Source organism: Callithrix jacchus, chromosome 2, assembly GCF_049354715.1.
Source record: "Callithrix jacchus isolate 240 chromosome 2, calJac240_pri, whole genome shotgun sequence".
NCBI lineage: Eukaryota > Metazoa > Chordata > Mammalia > Primates > Cebidae > Callithrix > Callithrix jacchus.
In genome coordinates, this window is record NC_133503.1 from 56125740 (window position 1) to 56153148 (window position 27409).

The 27409-nt window shown below is 38.5% G+C and overlaps 1 protein-coding gene and 1 long non-coding RNA gene across 11 annotated transcripts in view; one reads left to right on the plus strand and one right to left on the minus strand.

Moving 5' to 3' along the window:
* Nucleotides 1-9123, plus strand: part of SGCD (sarcoglycan delta) — a 1112169-nt gene extending 1103046 nt beyond the window's left edge. For all 10 annotated transcript variants that reach the window (XM_078363722.1, XM_054251085.2, XM_078363713.1 and 7 more), the window contains one exon: nucleotides 610-9123. In XM_078363722.1, the coding sequence (XP_078219848.1) occupies nucleotides 610-783 (174 nt within the window). In that variant the 3' untranslated portion in view covers nucleotides 784-9123. The remainder of the gene's footprint in view (nucleotides 1-609) is intronic.
* Nucleotides 1-27409, minus strand: part of LOC144581157 (uncharacterized) — a 178506-nt gene that overhangs the window by 62324 nt on the left and 88773 nt on the right. The window contains exon 3 of the long non-coding RNA XR_013531688.1: nucleotides 2634-2794. This is a non-coding gene — a long non-coding RNA (uncharacterized LOC144581157). The remainder of the gene's footprint in view (nucleotides 1-2633; nucleotides 2795-27409) is intronic.

The window sequence follows — 27409 nt, forward strand, 5'->3', positions numbered from 1 at the left end:
GCAAACCACACATATAAAAGTAGTGACCACCTCACATATGCAGTTTATAGCTGTCCGAACTTGAACTCTGGAGGAATCAGTCATAATCATAAATCTAATGGCACCTTCCACCACTGCCTATTTTTATAGACATGTTCTTCTCAAAGTATATTCTATAGACTATCAGCCCCATAAATTGTTAGAAAAAGAGAAAAAGCAGAAAGGCTCATTAGCATTTAAAAGTTGGAAAATGTTACCCACTCTATTCTCTTCTTGAACGCTCACCTTGCACACAGTCGTAGTAGGATCTCAGAAGTCCGTAGTAGAGAAAATTGTTAAATGCCGCATTTGCACGGTTATTGAACTCTAGGACTCCATTCACATTCTGTATGACATTTTTCACAAAATGCTAACATAGACCAATGCAGCATTACCTTGCTAGAATTTAAGCTTCTGTGAAAGTAGAGACTTTGTCTTGTTCGTGTCCAAATCCTCAGTACCAAAAGCAATCAACACATAACCCATGCTCATTAGATCTAAGTTGAATTGAACATTCATTTGCTGTTTCTGAATGTCAAGAGAAGAGACGACAGCCTCTGACTGATCCTCTCCTTCCTATTCTCTCTTTAGATTAAGTTAGATGCTGCGAAAATCAAACTACCTAGACTGCCTCATGGATCCTACACGCCTACAGGAACGAGGCAGAAGGTCTTCGAGATCTGCGTCTGCGCCAATGGGAGATTATTCCTGTCTCAGGCAGGAGCTGGGTCCACTTGTCAGATAAACACAAGTGTCTGCCTCTGAAAGACTATCCATAGTGGACATTGTCAGCAGCATCAAGGCCTTTTTTTGGCTTTAGACACTGGCTGCCAGCTATTTTTACTAGAACACAGAAAGCCTATCAAAGACCTTTTGTGTGTGTGTATGCGTGTATGTGTGCGCTTGAGTGTGTTTGCGTATGTGGGTGGATATAAATATATATAAATATATATAAATAAATATATATATCCTCTGTATAAAATGAGGTTTCAGTACAAAAGGAACCATGGGTGACCCTGTGATAGCCACTGTCATTTTTCATCCCATCCCCACCACCTATGTGATAAAAATCTAAATACACATCCGTCCCAACATTCCCCAGACTATTCGGAATCACACAGCATATTGGACACCGACAGAATCTTCATCTAGATGTTCGAGCAGCAACATATCTTCTCCTTTAGTGTCATTACGAGGGAGTGATGGCGGGAATCTCAAAGTCGCACTCCAGCTCTGAGACCTTTGTATCAAAAATAGGCATTTGGTTTCCTGTTTAAGCTTTAGTAAAGCTGGCCAACCTTCCCCTCCTCAAGGTAGGAACTGGCAATGCTGTAGAAGTCAGCCACATGAACCCAAAATGGCTACCCTACCTTGGCAGCCAAACATAGTGAGGTTTTTGTAGTTGAATGAATGAGGAAGATGAATTTCAGCACATTTTGAACTACTCACCGAACTTCTGCTGTCTTGCTCCCTCAAACTCCCAGACTCTCCCACAATCAAATTAGGAGCTGTAAATCAGCACAAAATAAGATAACAGCTGCTCCTCAGTCAGCTGGAAGCTACTCAACGGCCTGACAGGCAATGAACAAATGGGTGATATGTCTCTGTTTAAAGGAAAAATGGCTTAAAAGCTGTTTTATTCCCACTTCTGACTTTATCCAGTATATTTCAACACACAATGATCAGGTTAATCAAAATCCCCAAGAGCAGAACTCCTACCCCAAGAGAAGCCTGGATGTCTAATTAAGAGTAGCATAAGGAACCTAATTATGTTTACTATGTTTCTTGGGATTGGTGGGTAATGTCAAAACATGTCCTTTATTTTTAAAGGCATGCACAAACTCTATGACTTTGATCTTCTTCTTATATTTGTGCTGGGATATTCATATTCCTAAATCCACTAATGTGTTTTCTCTAAGAAGAATTACATGCCACCAGAATTGCTCACTGAAAGATAATATAAACTGAGTCAAATGTCTTTATGAGAATCACTGTGTCCCATGGGGCCCAGCAGTACCTCCTCCCCTGTATGTGGAAGCAGCACCCTAATTCCCGCCATCAGCTACCTCTCATCACCCCACCTTCATCATCATGCTCCAGGGTCACCCTGGCCAGCTCTTGTGCTGGGACAGGAGATTACACCATCTCTGTTCAAAGAGGAGGAAATGTGCCTATGCCTTAAGTCAATGCACTCAGCAAGGAGAAGCACATCTAATTTATCTTGTTACCTATAGTTTATTTTGGAGATTGGAGGAGAATGACTTAGTTATGACTGGACATCTTAAAAGCTGATAGATAAACCAAATGGTTGGCAGATGAGGACTCTCGAGAGCCCAGAATGAACTCATTGCTGGCTTAGACAGTCCTGGATGCCATTTGGAAAGCAGTGGCCCCGCAAGTCTAAATGAAGTAGTATTTGTAGGCCTGGGTGGCATTTGAGTTTGTTTTTCTTTTCCCTCAACGAGGTTTTAATTTTTCTTACTTTACAAGCAAGGGGAGTTTTGTATAGGAGATAAGTAAAAGATTTAATATTTTTTTGAGATGACACTCAAGCATCAGGCTGAGATTTGCACACATGGATGTAAAAGCAAGCTGTGTGTTGCTCAGTCACTTACAAGTAGTTGGTGGGGGATGGAGGATGGGTCCTAGCCTGGCCAGTGATGAACCAGTGATGTTGCTGGCATCCAGACCCCAACACTCAGTATTTCATCTGGAGAGTTGGGCTGGTCATTCTTAGGGTGAGACCCAGTGATCGGTTGGTTTGCAGCACTAGGATCTAAAAAGGAAAACAATGAAAGACATCAGATTACTCTGGATCAGTAGAATTAATATCCCACAGGGCCATGCTGCCAGAATCTGCATGTATCAATACAGCGTTTTTCCAAGCCAGGAAAGGTCCTCCTTGGCTACTAGGATCACTTACCCCATATCATTCAGATAAACAATAATAGCTACAAAGTCGTTTGTGGCTAGATACGTTAAGACAGGTGATTTTTTTTTAAGTAGACACTCTTTGCATTTTGCCATCTCAAGTTCATTCTCTTTGGATGACAAAAGAGCAAAAAGCTCCCAGAACATCTTCCTTAGATTTTGTTCTAATCACTACATGAAAGAATGATATTAGTACCAGAAGTTTTATGCCAATAAAAAAGACTGGTGTGATTCCACATGCGAAATTTAATCCTAAGGGTAATGAGATCACAAATAGAATAAAAATAAGAACAATCAACAGTATATATCAAGTACCTATTGGGAACAGATATGATAAAATTCTATTTTTCATTTATGCTAAGTGACCACAATATACAAAGTAATAAGCAGGAAATTTGATATGGCTTAAATTATGTATTTCAGTTCAGATTTCAGAAATTGGTAGTAAAATGCATTCTAAGTTTCTCAATGTACATCTTTTTATCCCAACACCCTCAAACTAGAATATCTGTCCATGGTCATGAGAAAAAATTTTACCTGAATTCTTGGGTGGGAAGAAAAGCTTTTACATTAAAATCTACTAACACCTACTTTTTAAAAAATGAGATTCTTTCTAATCTTTATATGTGATATTTTCTAGACAATCACGCCTTTGGGTATATTAAACAGACGGTATCATAAAGAGTTCAAATAAACCTTCAATATACTAGAAGTTCTAGTATGTTAATATTGTTCAGAAGATTTTTACAAATTAAAACTGATTTCCAAATATGTTACATTTACTTCTATTTGATATCTGCTCAAGAATTCATAGAAGTCTTAGGAAACTATTCAAGTATCACAGAGGCTTTCAAAAGCCCTTATGGTGACATCTACCAAGGTAAAATCCTGACATGTGGCTTTATAATTGTTACATTATCCAAGGTATAAATGTTATAAACTTGAAGTGGCTTTGATCATCCTTTAGGTCATTTTCTCTATGGATAGTTTTCATAGCATATCCAGCAATTGTAGACCAACGTTTGCTTGAGGTTTGACCCTAGAGCAGAGGTCAGCAAACTACCACTGAGAAACCAAATCTGACTCACCACCTTTTCCTGTCAATAAAGTTTTATTGTCACATAGCCACATACATTCATTTATGTTTTCTAATTTTACATTACAGCAGCAGGGTCAACTAGTTGTATCAGAGACTATGTAGCCCATAAAGCATAGAATACTATTTAGTCCTTTACAAAGTTTGCTGACCCCTGACCTGGAGGTTTTTGTGGTATGCGTTCGAGAGAGCAGGAAAGAAAGCACATTTCCCAACAGCAGGGAGTAAGCTTACGTTTCTGTGTAGGCTTGGGAATATGTTACATGGCAAAGTGTTTCAGGAAGTCCTTCCTTACCCTACATGTGGAAAGCCTGCTTTCCAAGCCATGTGGAAGTAAGCAATTTACCTTCCAGGGAAACAGAGGCTCAGAAGAGTCCTGGGAACAGGGAGGATGGAATTAGGGGAAGCCTAGTAGAAAAGGAAAGAAGTTACAATCTTCCAAGACCCTTCATAGACAGATACGTACCAGGCCCTGCAGTCCAGCATCATTGTGTAATGAGAAGTGAAGTAGGGGACCCTATGGTTTACCCTGAGAATCTCTTTCTTGTAGAGACTATTTCTGCTGTCTATATTCATATCAAGTTTTCCACCTCACCCTCCCATAGTCCAGAGGATGCCCATTCCATGGTCGTCTGGAGAATATTTTTGACTTAACATGTCTTTTTCTCCTCCATCACTTCAGTTATCAACACTGCCACTCTACTTATTGCTTAAGCCACACCAGGCTTGAAGGGTTAGTGAGAACAATAAATAATTAGAAGTATTGGAAAAAGCATCTTAAAATACATGGGAACAGAAAAATAGAGTAAAATTCTTTTCATCAGATGATTCTGGGAGGAACCAGATGAATACCAGTTTGGTTTTATTTCTAAGAAGCTGGGTCTTTGTTCTGTGGTGTAGAAGGAATGCAAAACACAACAACAACAAAAGACACATTTTGAAAAGACATATTGCTGACATCTCTGCTTCCGTGTGGTAAGGCAGCTTCCTATCAGACATTTGTCCCTTCAGTCAACATCCCTTTTGATCATCCAGGGCTTCATATTCAATATGAAGTTTAAAAAAACAAATAAAAAATATTATCAGCTGTGGATGACTCTTTGGATGTATGAGTATTCATGATAAGGAGGAAGGATTTTTTTAAACGTAAATGACCCCCATTTACTAGACCCTAATCAAAGTCACTTAAGGGAATCCCTCAGCCATTTATTTGGAAACAGCTGAAATATAATTAAATTGGCAACACTGCCCTTAGCAGCAGCTCAATCAGAGGATCTTGCTTTGTTTATTTTAGGCCAAAAGTAGCATGAGGTTTGGACCAAAGAGGTAAATCGATCCATACCCATGTTTCAAGGCTCTATGAAAGGTCAAAAATTTCATTAAACAAGACCAGTTCTCCCTCTTCCCCCTGTCCAAAGGAATCTTAGGCACAAAAAGGATAAGGAAACAACTCCTGGAATGATACATTTGCATGGTGCCCTAGTAGCAGATCAGGAAAAAGTTATAATAAAAGAAACAACCTTCGAAAACAGGCCTTTTATCTCAAAGATAAAATGTCTCTCTTGCGGTCTTTCATCACTATCTCCTTGGTGGAAGGTTCCCCTAGTTCCAACATATTTCCATTAAAATAGTCAAAGCTACGGCATTGGGATGTCAGATGCATCTCTTTCTTTGTGGTAATCGGAATTTAAAATTATACAGTTGCCTCTGAATTTCTCATGCACAAAGCCAAGCCACTGATAAGAGATAAAGCGGTCTGAAGCCTGCTGCTTCAGCCAGCACAGCACACCACATGCATTCGCACTTTCAAAAGCAATGAGATTTCTATGGTTCTTAAAAGCTTTCTTCACAATGGAGTCCTTGAAACTTCTCAAGGCAGGTCTGAATGGCAAAGGGAAAATAATGACTTGTGGGAGGTCTTCTCTTGAGTATTGTTAGAACACACATAGAAACTTTTGGGGCAACCCATGCTCACATATGCTATTTTCTTTGGTTCTCCCCCTACATTTCTTTTGTAGATACTGACAAAATAGTAGGAAATTAGCATCCTCATTTGAGAGAGAAGAATGTCACGAGCCCTTGATGCAATAGTGTGATGTCATAATACAGTATTAATGATGCTATCAATAAACAGCCTCCAACCTTCCAACAGCAGAGCTCACTGCTGCTCCTCAATTTTAGCCCAGCAAGCAGTAATAAATATCAGCACCCGTTTTGAGATTTGCAAGTGAAATAGAACAAAGAAAAAGTCACTGTAAGCAAGAAGCATGTTTAGGGTCTAAATCCACCTGTTGCAATAGGAAGCCAGAGTGGGGTTCCAAATGCCTCATTAGGCATGTGGACAGCCTCACTAGTAAGTGAGTTAATTTGGCTTCATCACTGAACATTAGCTAAGGTCAGCTTAATCACACAATTACAAGGCCAGCTTCTTTGGGAGAAGACAAAAGAAAACATCTGCTTAATCTAAAATCTACTCCATATGCCTAGAGTTGTCTAAAAGTCCCTCACCTTCCAATGTCTTCACAGCCTACTTCTACATTTGGGGATTTTTGGTGAAATCAGAGGTAGCTCAGAATTTCATAAAATGAGAAATTCCAAACTGGTCTATTACGTTCCATGGGAACACTGTAGCAAAAGGATTGTCTAAGGGCAGGAAGAAGACACTTATAAACAAGAAAGACAGTGTTTCTTTAGTTCCCAGATTCATCTAATTCATGAGTTTCTAACATTTTGGGGGGCCCTAGATTCTTTTGACAATCTAAGCAAATTTATGAAACCCAAAAAGAACCATCCCACAAAATCTTGCAAAACATCAAAGAGATTTTCCTGGAGCTAAAGCCTACCCTAAGACATGGGCAGAATTCTATTCTTCAATGTTAAGAATATTTATTAATATTCATTGAGCTATTGCTAGGCACTATGCTAAACATTTTACATGCATTCTTTCATTTCATCCTCAAAACAATCCTTTGAGTTGAGTTCTAATACTGTTCCAACATACGGATGTGGAAACTGAGGCTCAGAGTGGGTAAGAAACTTGCCCAAAGCCACTAGCTAGAAAATGGCAGAGCTGGAATGTAGTTTTAACTCCCAACCACTCTGCTATAAAGTCATCACATGTTAAACTATTTTTTTAAGTTGTTGGGACTTGTCCCCTACTAGGTTTTAAACTAGATCTTCTTGGGTGGATGAGGCTATAGAACTTCTATTTCCCTGCTTTCTGTAGTCTCTCACAGTGACAGCATCCATACTAAAGTATAGATACCTGAGGTGAAAATACAGAAAGCCTGCCTGAATAATAGAATCTAGAACACCAAAAAATTAGTTTGCTCTGTGTGTGACTTCTTAAGTCAAGCTTTAAAAAAAAAAAAAAATAGATTGGAAAATACCTGGATGGTTAGCCTCACATTTAGGATAAAAATATCAGTGATCTGTGGGTGTGGCTAAGCAAGTCAGCATTTCCGCACACATACATCTTTCCTTTGCACTTCCCTTCAAAAGACAAACATCTTACTTTAGAGGTTTGTCAGTATTCTTCTCTACCTTTACTTGTGGCAAAACTCAAGGGAGGGATCAAAGAGAAGGAAGCTCGGCTTTGTCATTGTCTCTGTTTCCCTATAACAAAGAACTACCAAGGATTCACTGACTGCACTTAGGCATACAATGACAGAGCTGAGCTGACCACTCTGGTTCTGTAATGGCTTCAGCCCCACACCCTGGCAGCCATCATTAATGGGCCATACCCTTCCCCAAATGGAGAATTCTCCTCACCAGAGCACTCAGGACATCACTACCAATTCATCTGAGTTGGAAATGAGACTCATTTGCCAATTCTTGTTTTTAAAGTGGCACCCTTTAACCTTGACCCTGGCCTCCTACATTCAGCAATGAGGATGGTGGTGTTTCAACTGGGAAAGGAGAAAATGAGTGCATCTGAAGGTCCTTACAGCCTGGTTTCTTTGGAACGCTTTCATCTTCTAAGCGAAGAGATCAGGCTTTGATCCATAAGAGTTAAAAGACAAAGTCCTTTTGAAGAATTAACTCATCCAGGGATCATCCAAACAGATCAGAAATCAGAATGCCCTTGTTTAAAGCCCTGCTGTCAACCTGCCTTCACCCAGAGCTTAGGGGGCCACAGCAGCAAAGAAGTTGGGGTCTATCCCGCTCTCATGTGCTTTTTCCACAACACATACCTGGTCCTCTGGGAGGAATGTGGATAGAGCTCCTCACCATATCCAAAAGACTCAGCCCCAGTGCCAGTCCTTGATTGGTTCAACACCCCCCACAAAACCTTAGTAAAGGGATGAGCCAAGAATGAAAAAAGACTCTACAGTAAGTCAGTCAGGATTTCTTTTAAATGGTGTAGCATCCAAATGACAAGCCAAGAATAGATCATCATTAAAGGGTCTCATAGGACTAACCTCACCAGAGCCAGAAATCTGGCTCTCTAGAAGAGATGGAAGATTCTAGAAAAGTAAAGGGAAGTGTTGGCTCATCTAAATTTAGTGAACACCAAGCTGACTTACTTTTTATCTATTGTTTCCGTGAGGAGGGGAACAAAGTTTTTCATGTATCAACCACCTCTCCCAGTCAGGTTTCTCCCTTTTTGAGATTATGAAGAAACTGAAACATACTTCTTTAAGGAGGTTGTGTTTCAGAAGGAAAAGGTAGAGGCCATCCACCATTATGCTAGTTAGATGCGCTTCTGAAGAAGCCAGATTCCGACGTTCTTAACAGAAATGGTGAAGTAATAATAGTCCCATTTGCTTGGAGATTTTGAAAAAGAAACTCCATTCCCATAAAGCAATTGAGTTGAACCTTTGGGTTATTTTTGGTTTGGTTTGGTTTTTCTCTGGGTTTGGGTGTGATGTAAGAAGAGCATTTTAGTTTTGTTTTGAATAACATCAATCCTTGCACACTCTATGCAAAAATTTTGTAAGCATTGCAATAATGCTATGAATTACAAGGAACTATTTTAACTTTATTACACTTTCTGTATAAAAAATTTGTATTTAATATTATTTCAACTGCAGTCTTGTAAAATATATTAATAAAAATAATGATTGGTAAGAAGGAAAGTACCCTTGTCCACTTCTTTAGGGAATTCCTCTCTTACAGATGATAAATCAGTCACTCCTATTGACTCTACCTCAGAAATAAATTTTCAGATTAACATCTCTTCCATGTCTTTTTGATCAGTTGGGTAAGCCATTTTGCCTCTTGGGAAGAGATTGACACAGGTTGCCTTATGAAAAGAGAGCTTACTGTAAAGGTAATACATGGCCTGGAATTTGTGAGTTCCCAGGATGTGGAGCATGTTAAGGGAACAGCCATCCTCAATTTCTTTTCTAATGACCTACATAGGCTCCTCTGGCCACAGTTTACCACTTCCCTCTTCACCACTCCCTTCTCTATTTTTGAAGAAGGAAGCCGGATTGGTTCCTGTTAGGTAAAACCTTTTCAACCAGGCTGCTTTAGCGCTCCTGGTTAGCCTACAAATAAGCCATCTTTGAGTCAGGTGCTCATCTCTCCTGCTCCCCTAGATGGGGCCATGGATGAGACAATCGGTGAAAAAAGGGCAAGGTGGTAGAACCACTTGGATCCACTCCCCACAATAATTCATTTTGAGCACCTCATCTCTCCTGACTTTCCACAGTGACAAGTCAGTGGACATGCTAGAATCTGCCTAGAATGTGTATCTATCTAACGCCACCCACCCCAGGATATTATCCTTCATAATCTCATCCACACATTGTCTTCTCTCCATGGCCCTTGTTATTCTTCTTTGATTCTCTCATTTGTTCTAACTTTTTGTATAACCCTACATTGTACTATGATTTATACCCATTTACTTATCTATTTGGGGCCTTGAAAATCCTTATACACATTTTTAAGGTTAATATAGAATCAAATATATATATCTAAGTTGATCTTCACAATCATATTATAAGGTAGATAGGTAATTATCTCATCTAGAAAATCTAAAACAAATTTTACATATCTAAGATGTGACAGAAACAATGTCTGTTCCCAAGTGGATTTCCATCAAAGGCTACATCTTATTAATTTATGTCCTGACTCCAAATATCACTGAAGAAACATTACAGAACTCCCAAGATAAAAGGATATAACAAAAATGTTATTCCCAGGCAGAGCACAATTTATTTCCAAAGACACAGTAATTTTATTACCTGGCTTCTCTTTTGAGAAAATTTACCAACAAAAAAAAAAAATCTAAATCAAAAGTAATGAAATCTCTATTTAAGAGACTTAGTGAGAAAAACAACTGAATCTTAGCCAAAAAGATAAACTCTAATGAGAAACAGAAAGGCTGTTACTGACATGTCAAACTAATTGACATCATTGTTGAAACAAAATTAGAAAGCAGATAAAATACCAGGAAGATAAAATTAAAAAGCTCTATGCCTTGTCTTCCAAGGAAGGAAGGTTTAAAAAGTAGCAAATAGGTATAAATCACCAACTTTGAGATTTCTTTGATATTTACCCCTTTAAAAGAGATGTAAGATTCTGTGGCTCACTTTACCCTAAGAAAAGAACCAGATTAGAGGGGAGCGGAATAGGGATTAGAGCATAAAGGAATAAACAAAATGCATTTTAGAAAAACTTGTGAGCATTGTGTATGAATTAGCATCTCCGGTTGAGTCCAATGATAGGGTAATTTTAATTTGTGACCATCAAACGTTAATTACTCTCAGTGATACCAAACTCTTGCAGCTGAGGCTCAATATACAGCCCCCAAGAAAGACCCTTCTGACCCATTAATAGACAGATAATGGATGAGCCTTTAAGACTCTCTGGCACGAGTAATTAAACAAATTAAAAAAACACTTGTGAGATTTTTCCAGATAGCTCTCACTAAAATCTAATATGGGCACATAAAATGTGAAAATATAATCTTCCAAATTATATTATATTTTAATAGGAAGTAAGCATGTGGAACAGCAAAATTTAGGATAATATTAAATCAAGGGTAGAAATTATAAGAGCACATAATCAGTTTTAATCTATTAGAAGATGAAGTCGAGCTTTGCATTTAAAAATAATTGGGGCAAAAAATTAATCTATTAAACGGAAATAAAAGAAAAATCAATATTTTAAAGTAGACATTATGGCAAAAAGTATAGGAGAGATGCAGGTTAACAAATTTATAATGATAAAATGCCCTGTCTTATTGATTATACATGATTAAAGCCTGTGCTCAGCAGGCAAGTAACCAAAAACAAAAATCCAAAACTTTGAAAAGTAAAAAGAAGAAGAAACTTGACAAATTTAATTATAAGGGAAAAATTTTAACTACTCTGTCATATAACTTAAAAATTGGCAAAGCAAAAAAATTAACTCATAAACACCTTGTCTATTCTCTCTACACATGGCAGAAAAGAAACTTCTCTTTGACTGTCAATCATCATATAAATGAAATAAATATTGTCTCAGAAAGAAAATGTTAAACTTTTCAGACTATATTCCCTGAAAGTAAAAATAGACAATATATTTTATATTCCCTAAGATCCCAGGAATTTAAAACACTTCCCTAATTGATGATTTGAGAAGGAAGCCTATTTAAAGAATAATAGTTAAAAAATGCTACAAATGATGAAATTTGACCAAAGCAGTCTTTGACACAATAAGAGCATTTCAACTTGTCAACAGAGAAATGAATAAAGCATTCAACTAAGATTCCAGAACAATCAAAAACAAAAATCTACGAAACCAAGATGGAATAAGTCATTCTAGATTTCACATCATAAAATATTAAAACTAAAAATCTAAAAAAACTGCTGATAAATCTAAAATATTAAAATAAGCTTAATAACATATGAAATAAAAACATGTTATAGCAACATAATTCCTCATAGTAGAAAATTTTGATGAAATGTACAATTTTGAAAAATTAACCATAAAAAATTGGTAAAAATTAGTATAATTAGTAAAAATTAGTGCTTGTTTCTTAAGTAAAAGTGAAATAATTTTTGTTTAGGAAATTCTACCAAAATATACATTTTCTGACCTAATATTACATATATATAATGTACATGGCATACTTATATACAATCATAAATTAACATGTGAAAAAAATGCCATAATTGATCTGCTGTAACCTATGCCAGAAAAAAACTAAATAAATTTGAGAGAGATAAATATTAAATGAAGAGACCAACTCTTAACTATAGACTAAAACTGATAAAGACTTTTAAAATTGTTTTTCTTTAAATTAATTTACACATTTAACAAAATGCCAATACTTTTAAATCACAATGGAAATTTTCTGGGAAGTAGATAAAATAATTCCAAAATTGACCAGGCAAAATGAAAGAAAAAACAGGTAAAAAAAAATTCTCTAAGAAAAATCATTAAAATTACAAAAACCTAACAGACTGTTTAAAAATCACAAAATGGCAATAATGAAAATAATATTTCCAAATCGAAGACATAGATCAATTACATTTGGTATTATTTTCCTACCTGAAAAATACCCTTCGCCTTTCTTTGCCCAGCTTTCCCTTGCTCATCTTCTAAGATTTTGCTGAGATATCCCTCTTCATGAAGGCTTCTCTGACTTGTTCTCTTAATGGACCAAGTAAAACTTTCCCTATACTTTCAGGCCACACTGGACACCCATGATAGAGGGCAACCTCTCTCACAGTTAACATTGTACTGAAGCAACTTATTCATTCTTCTGTTCAGCCTGCTGGAATACGGCTGAAGAACAGATGCACAGCTTCCTATTTTATCACTCTAGCCTAGCAGAGTGCCAGGCATCTAAACGGAAATGGTTGACTTGAACAGACTAGAAAACCCAGAAATAAACTCAAGTGAATATAAGAATTCATCATCTATCAATTTACCAGTTCAATATAGCACTTATTCTTAAACATTCCAAGACAGAGAACAAGAACAAGATGGTGATCGCTGTACTCAGCTTACACATGGGCAATCTTAGAAAGAAACACAGTTTATGTGTGAAATAAGCAGTGATCCAGGAGAACATACCGCCAGGGAAGCCGATAGCCAGAACACCATTACAAAGCAAGGGAAGAGGTAGTGATTACTTGATTATTTTTGGGAAAACAGATCTGCAGTTTCCTCGGTAAGACCGAGGGGACTTCAGAGTCACACCTTAAGTTAACTCCGGTGGACCAGAGTCAAATATTTTTGTTCATCTGGCATCTATTGAATGCCTATTCCCTTGTAAATAAATAAAACATTGTCTTTATTCTTGAGTAAATATATCAGAGCCTAATGAGGTAAACAAGGACCTAAAATGATCACTTATAATACAGTATGATCTCTGAAAAAAAAAAAAGACCAAAGAATAATAGGTCATAGAATAAAACCCTATTTAGGATTTGAGGAAGAATGACAAGGACAATCTCAAAAAGGAAAAACTGGCACATTCATGCATATGCAATTCTTTTTCTTTTTTTTTTTTCCTCTTAGATACAGAGTCACCCTCTCACCCACGCTGGAGTACAGTGGCACAGTCTCAGCTCAATGCAACCTTCACCTCCCAGGTTCAAGCAATTGTCAAGTCTCAGCCTCTCGAGTCAGTGGCTGGGACTACAGGCACATACCACCATGCTCAGCTAACTTGTTGTATTTTTAATACAGATGGGGTTTCACCATGTTGATTAGGCTGGTCTTGAACTCCTGACTTCAGGTGATTCAACCGCCTCAGCCTCCCAAAGTGCTGGGATTACAGGAATGAATCATAGTGCCTGGCCCATATGTAATTCTTAAGTTCTTTCATCACCTGCTCCATTCCCACAAATAAGAGAACTTCAAATAATCACAATAAAGTACACAAGAGAAATGGTTAGAAATTACGAACTTTGAGAAGTACATGCAAATTAATTCTTATTAAACCATCAAGATGTCAATAAATACATGAACAAAGAGATAAGCACATAACGCACACAAGTGAAAAGGTAGTTTTTCCGTTCTAGAACTTTGGAAGACAGCACAATAACCACTTTTCAAGAAAAACAGAGGAACACTACCACATTAAATATTTTCTTGATTTTAAGATTCAATGTGATTTCACAAATGGCAAAAAACGGAACTTAGACTCTATTAAATAAATGTGGTTAAATCTATCAAATAAATGGACATGGTTAAACCATGGTCCTGTCCTTGGAGAAAAAAGCAGGATTAAAGTGAGCTGTTTTTCCCTAACCTACCAGACTGTTTAAATAGTGAGTGTATTGAGGGCCATGTCATAAGGTTGTTTTATACTTCATGTTTAGTCCTGAAAAGAACCCTTACTCTACAAGGTAGGCAGTTTATACTTCATGTTTAGTCCTGAAAAGAACCCTAACTCTACAAGGTAGGCAGTATTACCCCCATCTTAGAGAAACCATGCTCAAAGAAATTAAGAAACTTGCCTAGAGTAATTCTACTAGCAAATGGCAGAGCTGAGTTTTAACTTCAAAATAATGCCTCCCATTATTTGAAGTTGTCTACCTTTCCTGTCAAAATGCAGTAAGACAAACATTTGCACACTGATGCAGTTGGCACAGGTATATTCTTTCAGAAAATAACTGGTCAGTATTTTTAAATAGACATAAAAATGTTTATATACCTTCACCTAGTAAACCTATCTTCAAAATTCATCCAGGCAACAATATTTAAATAAGAAAATGTTGTTAGTAGCAGCAATGTGCACTGTAGCAGAATTTAAAGATGGGAAAAATTAGCAATGCTTCTTAACCAGACAAAGGGGAAGGCCAACTAGATTATGGTTATTTTAAACTTATGGAATATTGTACTGCCTTTAAAAGGATTTATGAGGGTTTAATTTCAATATGGCAAAATTTAATGTTAAATATGTAAAAGTGATGTATACACATGAATCAAGATTACTAGGGAAACTGAAAGATGAAGCAAGTTGATTTATTTGGATGGTGATATTGTAGGTATTTATCATTTTTGTGTTTATAATATTTGTATAATTAAACTTTTTCAAAAAAGACTAGTATCTTTTATTTTTCTATAAAATGGGATTAATGGTATGTATTTCAGCCCTACAAATAATCCACATGAAGAAATATTCATAAACCTAAAATTGTTTACTACAGTCTGAGAAGAAGTTCCATACTACAGAATAAAATTTTCCTTTTTTCCCAACAACAAGGACAACAGGTAAACAAATTATGGTACATCCAATCAATGCAATAAGTTTTAAAGTAATTTTGGAAATCATGGGAAAATGCCACATTTAAATATGCTTACAATACCTACATGAAAGATCATTACATTTATGTCTTAGTCAGTTTGAGATCCTATAATAAAGTACTGAAGAACAGGTGGCTTAAAAGCAACAGAAATTTATTTCTCACAGTTCTAGAGGCTGGAAGTCATAGATCAGGGTCACGTTCTGGTGAGGGCCCTATCCAGGTAGCAGGCTGACAACTCACTGTATCCTCCCATGGCAGAGAGAGGGCAAATGATTTCTTTGTGGTCCCACTTATAAGAGCACTAATCCCATTCATGAGGGCCCTACCCACATGACTTAATCACTTCTCAAAGGCACCACCTCCTCCTAATACCACCACATTGGGGCTTAGGATTTCAGCATATAAATTTGAAGGACACAAACATTGTCCTTCAAGCTATGTGAATATATATGTGTGTGTATATATATATATATACACACACACATTATCTTAATTCATATTATCTTAATGCCATATTACCTTAATGCCATCATTTAAAATGATCAGTGATCCTTATCCTTAAATATATATATTTATATTTAAATATAAATATATTTATATTTAATATGTAATATTTATTATATTTTATAATATTTATTATATAGTATATATTTAATATATAATATATTACTATATAACATATAATATATAATATATATTTAATATATATTATATTAATATATAACATTTAATATATAATATATATATTTTATATTTAAATATATATGTATTTAAGGATAAGGATCACTGATCATTTTAAATGATGGCATTAAGATAATATGAATTAGGCTATTTAAGTTTTTCTTAGCAGAGTTAGTTTATTACCATTAATTTTATAAAATGGATGGATAAAATTCATTTTTAAGCTTAGCTTTAAAAATTATTTAACATGTAATTTTCAGTTCTTTTATTCAAGTCTACCAATGAGCCAAATTTGAAAAGACTTCTGAACACAGAAGATACCTGGGGATTTAAGGTTGCTTCGCCTTCTATTCAACAGAAGAATAAACCTTTCAAAATGTCCTGCTGGCCCCTGTGATGGCTACAAAGCTCTACTACAGATTTGATATCAAAGGACAAGCCACACATCTAAGCTTAGTTTGGGCAACAAGGTGGTAGGAGCTTAGCTCCCCTACTGGATTTCAGGCAAGGGGCAGGTGAGAAAGGGCCCAACCCTTCCCCCTTTTAAGACACATGAAGAGAAACCGAAGAAAATTTAACCACAATTGGAAATGGATAGTTGCCTGTAAATTGTGACTGTAATAACTGATGTAGTTACATCTTGGACATCCTTTCTGACCATTGCTACCTTTTATTTACTCTCATTCCTCAAACTCTCACAACTATTCCTCCTGTCTCAACATTCCAGGTTTGCTTTGTCAAGTTATACCTTGCAAATCTAATTACAAATGGTTTCATACAGATTAGTATATCTTGAATCCACTCTTTCCATGATTTCTACACTTCCTAACCTACCTCCCCTCCAAAATCTAACTGACCTCACTCCTCTGTATAAGATTCCTTCACAGATAATCTACCAGTGTTCTCCAACTTCTTTAATCAATTCCTTTTCCAGTTCAGTTACCATACAGTCTAGACAGTTACCATAGGGGATCTTCTCCACTTTTTAAAAGCTAAATAACTGATACACTATAATGTAGCTCAACTAGCTCATCTTTTTTTAATTTTTCCCCTCCAGTCAATGGATATCCAGTCAAATGGATATTTTCCAACCAAATTATGCCCTATAAGAGGAAAGACTTAACACAGATTGATGGATACAGACATTGAGGAAAGGCATTGGTTATGTTGTCAGCTAGACCTGTATATTAGTCTATTCTCACCCTGCTATGAAGAAATACCCGTGACTGGGTGATTTATAAAGGAAAGATGTTTAATTGACTCACAGTTTCACAGGGCTATGGAGGGCTAATGAGGCCTCAGGAAACTTACACTCACAGCAGAAGGGAAAGCAAACATGTCATTCTTCAGATGGTGGCAGCAAGGAGAAGTGCCAAACAAAAGGGAGAAAAGCCCCTTATGAAACCATCAGATCTGGTGAGAACTCACCAGAACAACATGGGCGTAACCTCCCTCATGATTCAATTACCTCCCACCAGGTCCCTCCCACCACACATGGGGATTATGGGAACTGTAATTCAAGACGAGATTTGGTTGGGGACACAGCCAAACCATATCAACCTGTGCCTAATCTAAACCAGTGTTTAAGACAAGGTTTCCTCCTTTAGAATGCTTCCAAGTTCTGATCTCAATAACGTGGGCTCCTGAGACCTGCAACTGGTCCCATTCAGTGTTTAAATTTACTTTTCTTTTGCACTGTGTGTATAGTTTGCTCTTTTCCTTGAGAAAGGAAACATTCCTTCTCTTCAATCTCTGTTTCCTGAATCTTGTATACTGGACCTACCAAAACTGTCAGAAAAAGTCCTGTATAATACATGCAGAGCCAAAAGTATTCTCTCAAATATGCCCACCTCAAGAAATTCACCACCCAAATTCTTTTTTTAAAAACAGGGTCTCACTCTGTCACTCAGAGCTGGAGTGTAGTAGAATAATCACTGCTCACTGCAACCTCCACCTGCCGAGCTCAAGTCATCCTCTCCTTGACCTCCTGAGTAGCTGGTACAATAGGCATAAACCACCATACCGTAATTTTTGTATTTTTTGTAGATAGGATTTTGCTATATTGCCCAGGCTTGTCTTGAACACTTGGCCTTGAGCAATCCACCTGCTTTGACCTCCCAAAGTGCTGGCATTACGGCATGGGTCACTATGCCTGACCTTACCACCCAAATTCTTAAAATCATAGTCTATGCTTACTTTTTCACCATTTGCACACTTAGAGATATTTTCCAGTCTAATCGTTGTCCCTACCTCTAACATAATACTGTTCTCTAAAGTCACCACTGACCTCCTAATGGTCAAATCAAAAGGTTTTCCAATGGCCATGTCTCCATTTTGGCACAATCTAGTCCCAAATTCAGGTTGTGGTAGACTCTGTTGGTGGCCACCTCTACATTCATTTACCCGCCGTATTTCCTTATAGAAACCATCTGGATCAGGCACCCACCCTGTCCCCATGACATCCACATAACTCAGGGAAATACAAAATGTTATCCATAAACAAGATACACATGGAAACACTCAAAGAGTTATTTGGCTATTTTCCATTTTGAGAAAAATTTGCTGCTTATCTGGCATCACAGACAGATCTCTGACATATGTTTCACAATTTGCATAATTTTATTCTTTCTGACAGTTCTATTATGATTCTGATAGCTACAAAAACAGGGTCTTAGAGAAACCAGAAAGGGCCCACTCCCCAGCTCCTCAGTCACAAGGAAAAGTTTCTAACACCAACATTTCCTCATGCCTTTCCCCTTACCTATTGCTATGGTTTGAACATTTGTTTCTTTCAGAATTCATTTTGAGATTTATTCCCCGGAGTCATAAAACTAGACTAGGATTTTTAATAGAGTAAAATAAAGAAAAGACATATATTCCCCAATACGATAGTACTGAGAGGAGGGACCCTTTAAGAGATGATTAGATCGGGGGAGGATTCAAGATGGCGCTGTGAGAACAACCCAGGATTGGAGCTCTCGTTGAATGCGTAAAGAGGTGAGTTGGAGCTGCATTTCCAGACTGATCTTTGTTGCCCACAGAACGGGGAAACTCCCAAGTATAAAAAAGACATGGGACGCCAGGCAGTAGGTCTGCCTGGCAAAGCCGGCAGCCTGGGCGGCGGCGGCCGGCCCTACCCAGCAATCCCCACAGGGCGCGCTTGTCCGGGTGCCCTGTTGAACTGGCAACCTGAGACTTGAGAGGGCTGGACTTGAGACTGAATGAGACTTGGACAGTAGGCCAGCCCAGGGGATTGCAGGGACAGAGCGTTTGGGGTACCCAGTGGGACGAACAAAACTGCCATTTCAAACTATCCCGAGCAGATGGTCTGAGACGCTCTGTGGGGGAGGGGCATCCACCACTAACAAGGCAACCCGCCCCAACTGAGATACACGACCACTGCTGACGCAGCCAGCCGTTGCCGAGGCAAGCCGTCCCTACAGAGATACATGCCCACTGCTGACGCAGCCTGCCGTTGCCGAGGCAACGCGCTACAACGAAGAGATGCCGCCGCAGGGCGTGGCGGAGACCACAGCAGAGCCTGCAGGAACAGGGCGAATCACACAACAGCAGGGTGGAGCCTTGCCAGGCAAACAGTGGCTAGTCTGCCTCCTAGCTGGGCAGGACACCTCAACGGACATCGAAAAATAAAGCCCAAACCCCCCAACACAGAGCATTTGAGAAAAAAAGGATTTTGTTAATGAGTTCTGTTGCAGCAGAATCAAACATAGCAGCCTAACAGCCCTGAATGAACAACAGAGCTCACAGCTCAGCAATTGAGTACAGACTGTCTCCTCAAGCAGCTCCCTGACCCCTCTATATCCAAAAGACTGACATTTGGCAGGCATCATCCTGGGACAAAGATAGCAGAAAAAGAAACGGGTAGCATCCCTCACTGTGCCACAGCTGCTAGAGGTGCACCCCAGACAAGCAGGGCCTGGAGTGGACCTCAGCAGTCGTACAGCGAAGGGGCTAGGCTGGTAGAAGGAAAACCAAGTAAGACAAATACTTCACCATCAACAATCTGGGTGTCCACTCAGAGACCCAATCGAAAAGTCAGCAACTACGCAGACGACAAGCAGATAAACCCACAAAGATGGGAAGAAACCAGCGAAAAAAAAAGGAAAACACCCGAAACCAGAACACCTCGCCTCCTAGAAAGGACCAAAACTCCTCACCAGCAAGGGAACAAACCTGGACGGAGAATGACTGTGACGAAATGACGGAATTAGACTTCAGACGGTGGATAATGAGAAACTTTTGTGAGCTAAAAGAACATGTATTAAATCAATGCAAAGAATCTAAGGAACTTAAAAAAAGATATGAGGAAATGATAACAAGAATGGATAACTTAGAGAGGAATATGAATGAATTAAAGGAGCTGAAAAACACAATACGAGAACTTCGCAAAGCATGCACAAGTTTCAATAGCCGAATTGACCAAGCAGAAGAAAGAATATCTGAAGTTGAAGACCAACTCAATGAAATAAAACGAGAAACCAAGATTAGAGAAAAAAGCGCAAAAAGGAATGAACAAAGTCTCCAAGAAATGTGGGACTATGTGAAAAGACCTAACCTATGTTTGATAGGTGTACCAGAAGGGGACGAAGAGAATGAATCCAAGCTGGAAAATACTCTTCAGGACATCATCCAGGAAAACTTCCCCCACCTAGCAAGACAGGCCAACACTCAAATGCAGGAAATACAGAGAACACCACAAAGATATTCTGCAAGAAGAGCAACCCCAAGGCACATAATCGTCAGATTCAACAAGGTTGAAATAAAGAAGAAAATACTAAGGGCAGCCAGAGAGAAAGGTCGAGTTACCCACAAAGGGAAGCCCATCAGACTCACAGCAGATCTGTCAGCAGAAACACTACAAGCCAGAAGAGAGTGGGGGCCAATATTCAACATTCTTAAAGAAAAGAACTTTCAACCCAGAATTTCATATCCAGCCAAACTGAGCTTCAGTAGTGAAGGAAAAATAAAATCCTTTGTGAACAAGCAAGTACTCAGAGATTTTGTCACCACCAGGCCTGCTTTACAAGAGCTCCTAAAAGAGGCACTACACATAGAAAGGAACAACCAGTACCAGCCATTCCAAAATCACACTAAATGCTAAAGAGCATCAACATAATGAAGAATCTACAACAACTAACAGGCAAAACAGCCACTTAGCATCAAAATGGCAGTATCAAATTCACACATAACAATATTAACCCTAAATGTAAATGGACTAAAAGCATCAATTAAAAGACACAGACTGGCAAATTGGATAAAAAGCCAAAACCCAGCAGTGTGCTGTATCCAGGAAACCCATCTCACATGCAAGGAAACACAAAGGCTCAAAATAAAGGGATGGAGGAAGATTTACCAAGCAAATGGAGAGCAAAAGAAAGCAGGAGTTGCAATTCTCATCTCTGGTAAAATAGACTTTAAAGCAACAAAGATCAAAAGAGACAAAGAAGGCCATTACATAATGGTAAAAGGATCGATAAAACAAGAAGAGCTAATGATCCTAAACATATATGGACCCAATGCAGGAGCACCCAGATACATAAGACAAGTTCTTAATGACTGACAAAGAGACTTAGACTCCTACACAATAATAGTGTGAGACTTTAACACTCCACTGTCAATATTAGACAGATCAACCAGACAGAAAATCAACAAGGATATCCAGGGCTTGAACTCAGACCTGGAGCAAGCAAACCTGATAGACATTTACAGAACTCTCCACCCCAAATCCACAGAATATACAGGCTTCTCAGCACCACATCACACCTACTCAAAAATTGACCACATAATTGGAAGTAAAGCACTCCTCAGCAAATGCAAAACAACTGAAATCATAACAAACAGCCTCTCAGACCATAGTGCAATCAAGTTAGAACTCAGAATACAGAAACCAACCCAGAACCGCACAGCTACATGGAAACTGAACAACTGGCTCTTGAATATTGACTGGGTAAACAATGAAATGAAGTCAGAAATAAAGAAGTTCTTCGAAACCAATGAGAACGAAGACACAACATGCCAGAACCTCTGGGACACATTTAAAGCAGTCTCTAGAGGAAAGTATATAGCAATAAGTGCCCATATGAGGAGAATGGAGAGATCCAAAATTGACACCCTATCGTCAAAATTGAAAGAGCTAGAGGAGCAAGATCAAAAAAACTCAAAACCCAGCAGAAGACAAGAAATAACTAAGATCAGAGCTGAACTGAAGGAGACTGAGGCACGAAAAACCCTTCAAAAAATCAATAAATCCAGGAGCTGGGTTTTTGAAAAGATCAACAAAAGAGACCACTAGCCAGACTGATTAAAAAGAAAGAGAGAACAACCAAATAGATGCAATAAAAAATGATAAAGGGGAAATCACCACAGATTCCACAGAAATTCAAACCATCATCAGAGAATACTAAAAACAACTATATGCACATAAACTAGTAAACCTGGAAGAAATGGATAAATTCCTGGACTCCTGCATCCTCCCAAGCCTAAACCAGGAGGAAGCTGAAACTATGAATAGACCAATAACAAGGGCAGAAGTTGAGGCAGCAATTAAGAGCCTACCACACAAAAAAAGCCCAGGTCCAGACAGGTTCACAGCCGAATTCTACCAGACACACAAAGAGGAGCTGGTACCATTCCTTCTAAAACTATTTCAAACAATTCAAAAAGATGGAATACTTCCCAAATCATTTTACGAAACCAACATCATTCTGATACCAAAACCCGGCAGAGACCAACAAGAAAAGAAAACTTCAGGCCAATATCCATGATGAACATGGATGCAAAAATCTTCAATAAAATATTGGCAAGCCGAATGCAACAGCAAATCAAAAAACTTATTCACCATGATCAAGTAGGATTCATCCCAGGGATGCAAGGCTGGTTCAACATATGCAAGTCTATCAACGTAATTCACCACATAAACAGAACCAAAAACAAAAACCACATGATTATCTCAATTGACACAGAGAAGGCATTTGACAAAATTCAACAGCCCTTTATGCTAAAAAACCCTCAATAAACTCGGTATCGATGGAACGTATCTCAAAGTAATGAAAGCTATTTATGACAAACCAACAGCCAATATCATACTGAATGGGCAAAAATTGGAAGCATTCCCTTTGAAATCTGGCACTAGACAAGGATGCCCTCTCTCACCACTCCTATTCAATATAGTTCTGGAAGTTCTAGCCAGAGCAATCAGGCAAGAAAAAGAAATAAAGGGTATTCAAATAGGAAAGGTGGAAGCCAAACTGTCTCTATTTGCAGACGACATGATAGTATACCTACAAGACCCCATCACCTCAGCCCAAAAACTCCTGAAACTGATAAGCAACTTCAGCAAAGTCTCAGGATATAAAATCAATGTGCAAAAATCACAAGCATTCCTCTACACCAATAACAGACTTAAAGACAGCCAAATCAAGAAGTAACTGCCATTCACAACTGCTACAAAAAGAATAAAATACCTTAGAATACAACTCACAAGGAACGTAAGGGACCTCTTCAAGGAGAACTACAAACCACTGCTCAACGAAATCAGAGAGGACACAAACAGATGGAGAAACATTCCATGTTCATGATTAGGAAGAATTAATATAGTGAAAATGGCTATACTGCCCAAAGTAATTTACAGAATCAATGCTATACCCATCAAGCTACCATTGACTTTCTTCACAGAACTGGAAAAAACCACCATGAACTTCATATGGAACCAAAAGAGAGCCCGCATAGCCAAGTCAATTCTAAGCAAAAAGAACACAGCGGGGGGCATCACCCTACCGGATTTCAAACTATACTACAAGGCTACAGTAATCAAAACAGCATGGTACTGGTACCAAAACAGAGATATAGACCAATGGAACAAAACAGAGGCACCGGAGGCAACACAACATATCTACAACTGTACAATCTTTGATAAACCTGACAAAAACAAGCAAGGGGGAAAGGATTCCCTGTTTAACAAATGGTGTTGGGAAAACTGGCTAGCCATGTGCAGAAAGCAGAAACTGGACCCCTTCCTGACACCTTACACTAAAATTAACTCCAGATGGATTAAAGACTTAAACATAAGACCTGGCACGATAAATACCCTAGAAGGAAATCTAGGCAAAACTATCCAGGACATAGGAGTAGGCAAGGACTTCATGAACAAAACACCAAAAGCATTGGCAACAAAAGCCAAAATAGACAAATGGGACCTAATGAAACTCCACAGCTTCTGCACGGCAAAAGAAACAGTCACTAGAGTGGATCGGCAACCAACAGAATGGGAAAAAATTTTTGCAGTTTACCCATCTGACAAAGGGCTGATATCCAGAATTTACAAAGAACTCAAACAGATTTACAAGAAAAAAAACAAATAAGCCCATTCAAAAGTGGGCAAAGGATATGAACAGACACTTTACGAAAGAAGACATATATGAGGCCAACAATCATATGAAAAAATGCTCATCGTCACTGGTCATCAGAGAGATGCAAATCAAAACCACATTGAGATACCATCTCACGCCAGTTAGAATGGCAATCATTAAAAAATCTGGAGACAACAGATGCTGGAGAGGATGTGGAGAAAAAGGAACACTTTTACACTGTTGGTGGGAGTGTATATTAGTTCAACCATTGTGGAAGACAGTGTGGCAATTCCTCAAGGCCTTAGAAATAGAAATCCCATTTGACCCAGCAATCCCATTACTGGGTATATATCCAAAAGACTATATATTGTTCTACTACAAGGACACATGTACACGAATGTTCATTGCAGCACTGTTTACAATAGCAAAGACCTGGAATCAACCCAAATGCCCATTGATAATAGAGTGGATTGGAAAAATGTGGCACATATACACCATGGAATATTATGCAGCAATCAGAAATGATGAGTTTGTGTCGTTTGTAGGGACATGGATGAATCTGGAGAACGTCATCCTCAGCAAACTGACACAAGAACAGAAAATGAAACACCGCATATTCTCACTCATAGGCGGGTGATGAAAAATGAGAACACATGGACACAGAAAGGGGAGTACTAAACACTGGGGTCTATTGGAGGGAAAAGGGGAGGGCCAGTGGGAGGGGGAGGTGGGGAGGGATAGCCTGGGGAGAAATGCCAAATGTGGGTGAAGGGGAGAAGGAAAGAAAAGCACACTGCCATGTGTGTTCCTACGCAACTGTCTTGCATGCTCTGCTCATGTACCCCAACACCTAAACTCGAATAAAAAATTTAAAAAAAAAGAGATGATTAGATCATGAGGGTTCTGACCTCATAGATTAATAATTAATAAATTAATGAGTAATTATGAAAGGAGAACTGGTGGCTTTATAAGAAGAGGAAGAAAATGGTGAACAGACTTGGGAGGCTGAGGTGGGAATATCGTTTGAGCCCAGAAAGTTGAAGCTGCAGTGAGCTGTTATTGTGCCACTGCATTCCAGCCTAGGTGACAGAATGAAACTCAAAAAAGAAAGAAAAAAGAAAACAAAGGAGAGAAAAGAAAGGAAAAGAAAAAAAAAAAGACCTGAGCTGGCACATGAGGACAGTCAGCCACCTAGCCATGTGATGCCTTGTACCACTCTTCAGAGAGTCCTCATCTACAAGAAGCCTGTCACCAGATGCAGCCCCCTTGACCACCTTGGACTTCTCAGCATGCATAACTGTAAGCAATAAAGTCCTTTTCTTATAAATTACGTAATGCCAGGTATTCTGTTAAAAGCAACAGAAACTGAACTACTATGCCTATTAACTCTTTATTTTGGTCTTAGGGCTCCTCTAATATATTTCCCAGCTCTTAGCCATCAATCATTCTTTGCTATACAAAATTGGTGACATAAGAGCAATGACATTCTCTTTATATTCTTCTTTTACTGCCTCTGTCAAAATAGGTTTCCAAATGCATTGCTGAATAACCTTTTAAATTACAAGACACCTATATCATCTTGCAAATAGAGAAACTATGTCCCAGAGAGACTTAGTGATTATCCAAGTTGGCATGTAAAAGCAGCAAAGGCAGATTTGAAATCTGTTCATCACTTCTATATTTACCGAACACGGACCATGTGGCATGGGTTCCAAGTACTAGCATTCCTTAAAAACTATTGATGTGGCATGAATAAAAGAAATTCAAACTTGTTTTGAGTTTGGTCACTAGTTTTATGATGGTGACAAGCCTTGAGCCACAGTTCCTTCTCTGTAACATGAAGGTATCAGATGAATGATCTTAGCTAGCCCTCAGCATCTAATGATTTTACATCATGCTCCATGAACTATATAACATCAGAGTAACCAGTGCTGAATCATGAACAGGACTAGCCTATTCATTCATTGCCCAAGTATTGAAAGAACCCATACTTAGTGCTGGTCATTCTTCTACATGTTTGGGGATTATAACAAACAAGGTAGGCATGGCCTCCACCATCATGCCATTTACAATCTAATGGAAAGATGCAATGCAAAAATACACCACCAATCAATCAAGATGACTTCTGAACAATGAAAAGTACATTAAAATAATTAAACCCCTCCATGAGGAGATGACATCTGAGATTTGATTAGGGGAAGTCAGGTACACAGAGATTTAGGAGAAGAGTGTTCAAGCAGAGGGAACAGAGAGAACTGAAAGTTTTTAGAAAAATGTAACAGGTAATTAGTTTCATTACCTAGAAAGACTGAACATTCAAATGCTTTGCTCATCTTCATTTTCCTTTGTGAATTAGACATGTGAGATGCAGCTATTGCCTTTCACCCACTGGGAGAGTGTGAATATTAATCTGTTCTCCAGGAAAGGAGAACACTTTTTTTTTGAGACGGAGTTTCGCTGCTGTTACCCAGGCTGGAGTGCAATGACGTGATCTCGGCTCACCGCAACCTCCGCCTCCTGGGTTCAGGCAATTCTCCTGCCTCAGCCTTATGCCCAGCTAATTTTTTGTATTTTTAGTAGAGATGGGGTTTAACCATGTGGACCAGGATGGTCTCGATCTCTTGACCTCGTGATCCACCAGCCTTGGCCTCCCAAAGTGCTGGGATTACAGGCTTGAGTCACCGCGCCCAGCCGGGGAACACTTTTTAAGTACTAAACATAGGTTCGGTAATTGACCATCAAGAAATATAATAAAAGAACCAAAACACAGAGAGTGCTATTGAGGCCAAAAAGAAGGGAAAGAGGTCCTTTGACGTTTACAAGGAGAAGGAAGACAGAAGTCACTAGAAGCAGACATTTCACACCACATCAAGATAGAGGCCAAAACTTCAGAAGCTAAGATTCAGTAAACACCATGGATTCCCAAGGGTGGCTGGACCCTGGGACCAGAATCTCCCACATCAGGAGAAAGTCCTGCACTTCAAAGCCAAGTCAAGGTGATATAATGATCTTACATCTCAAGGCCTGCTCTCTGCTTTAACTGCAAATCAAAATTAAATATAAAATGAGGAAAAATATACAAAGAGATAAAATGGTCTCTAAAACAAGATGAACACAGT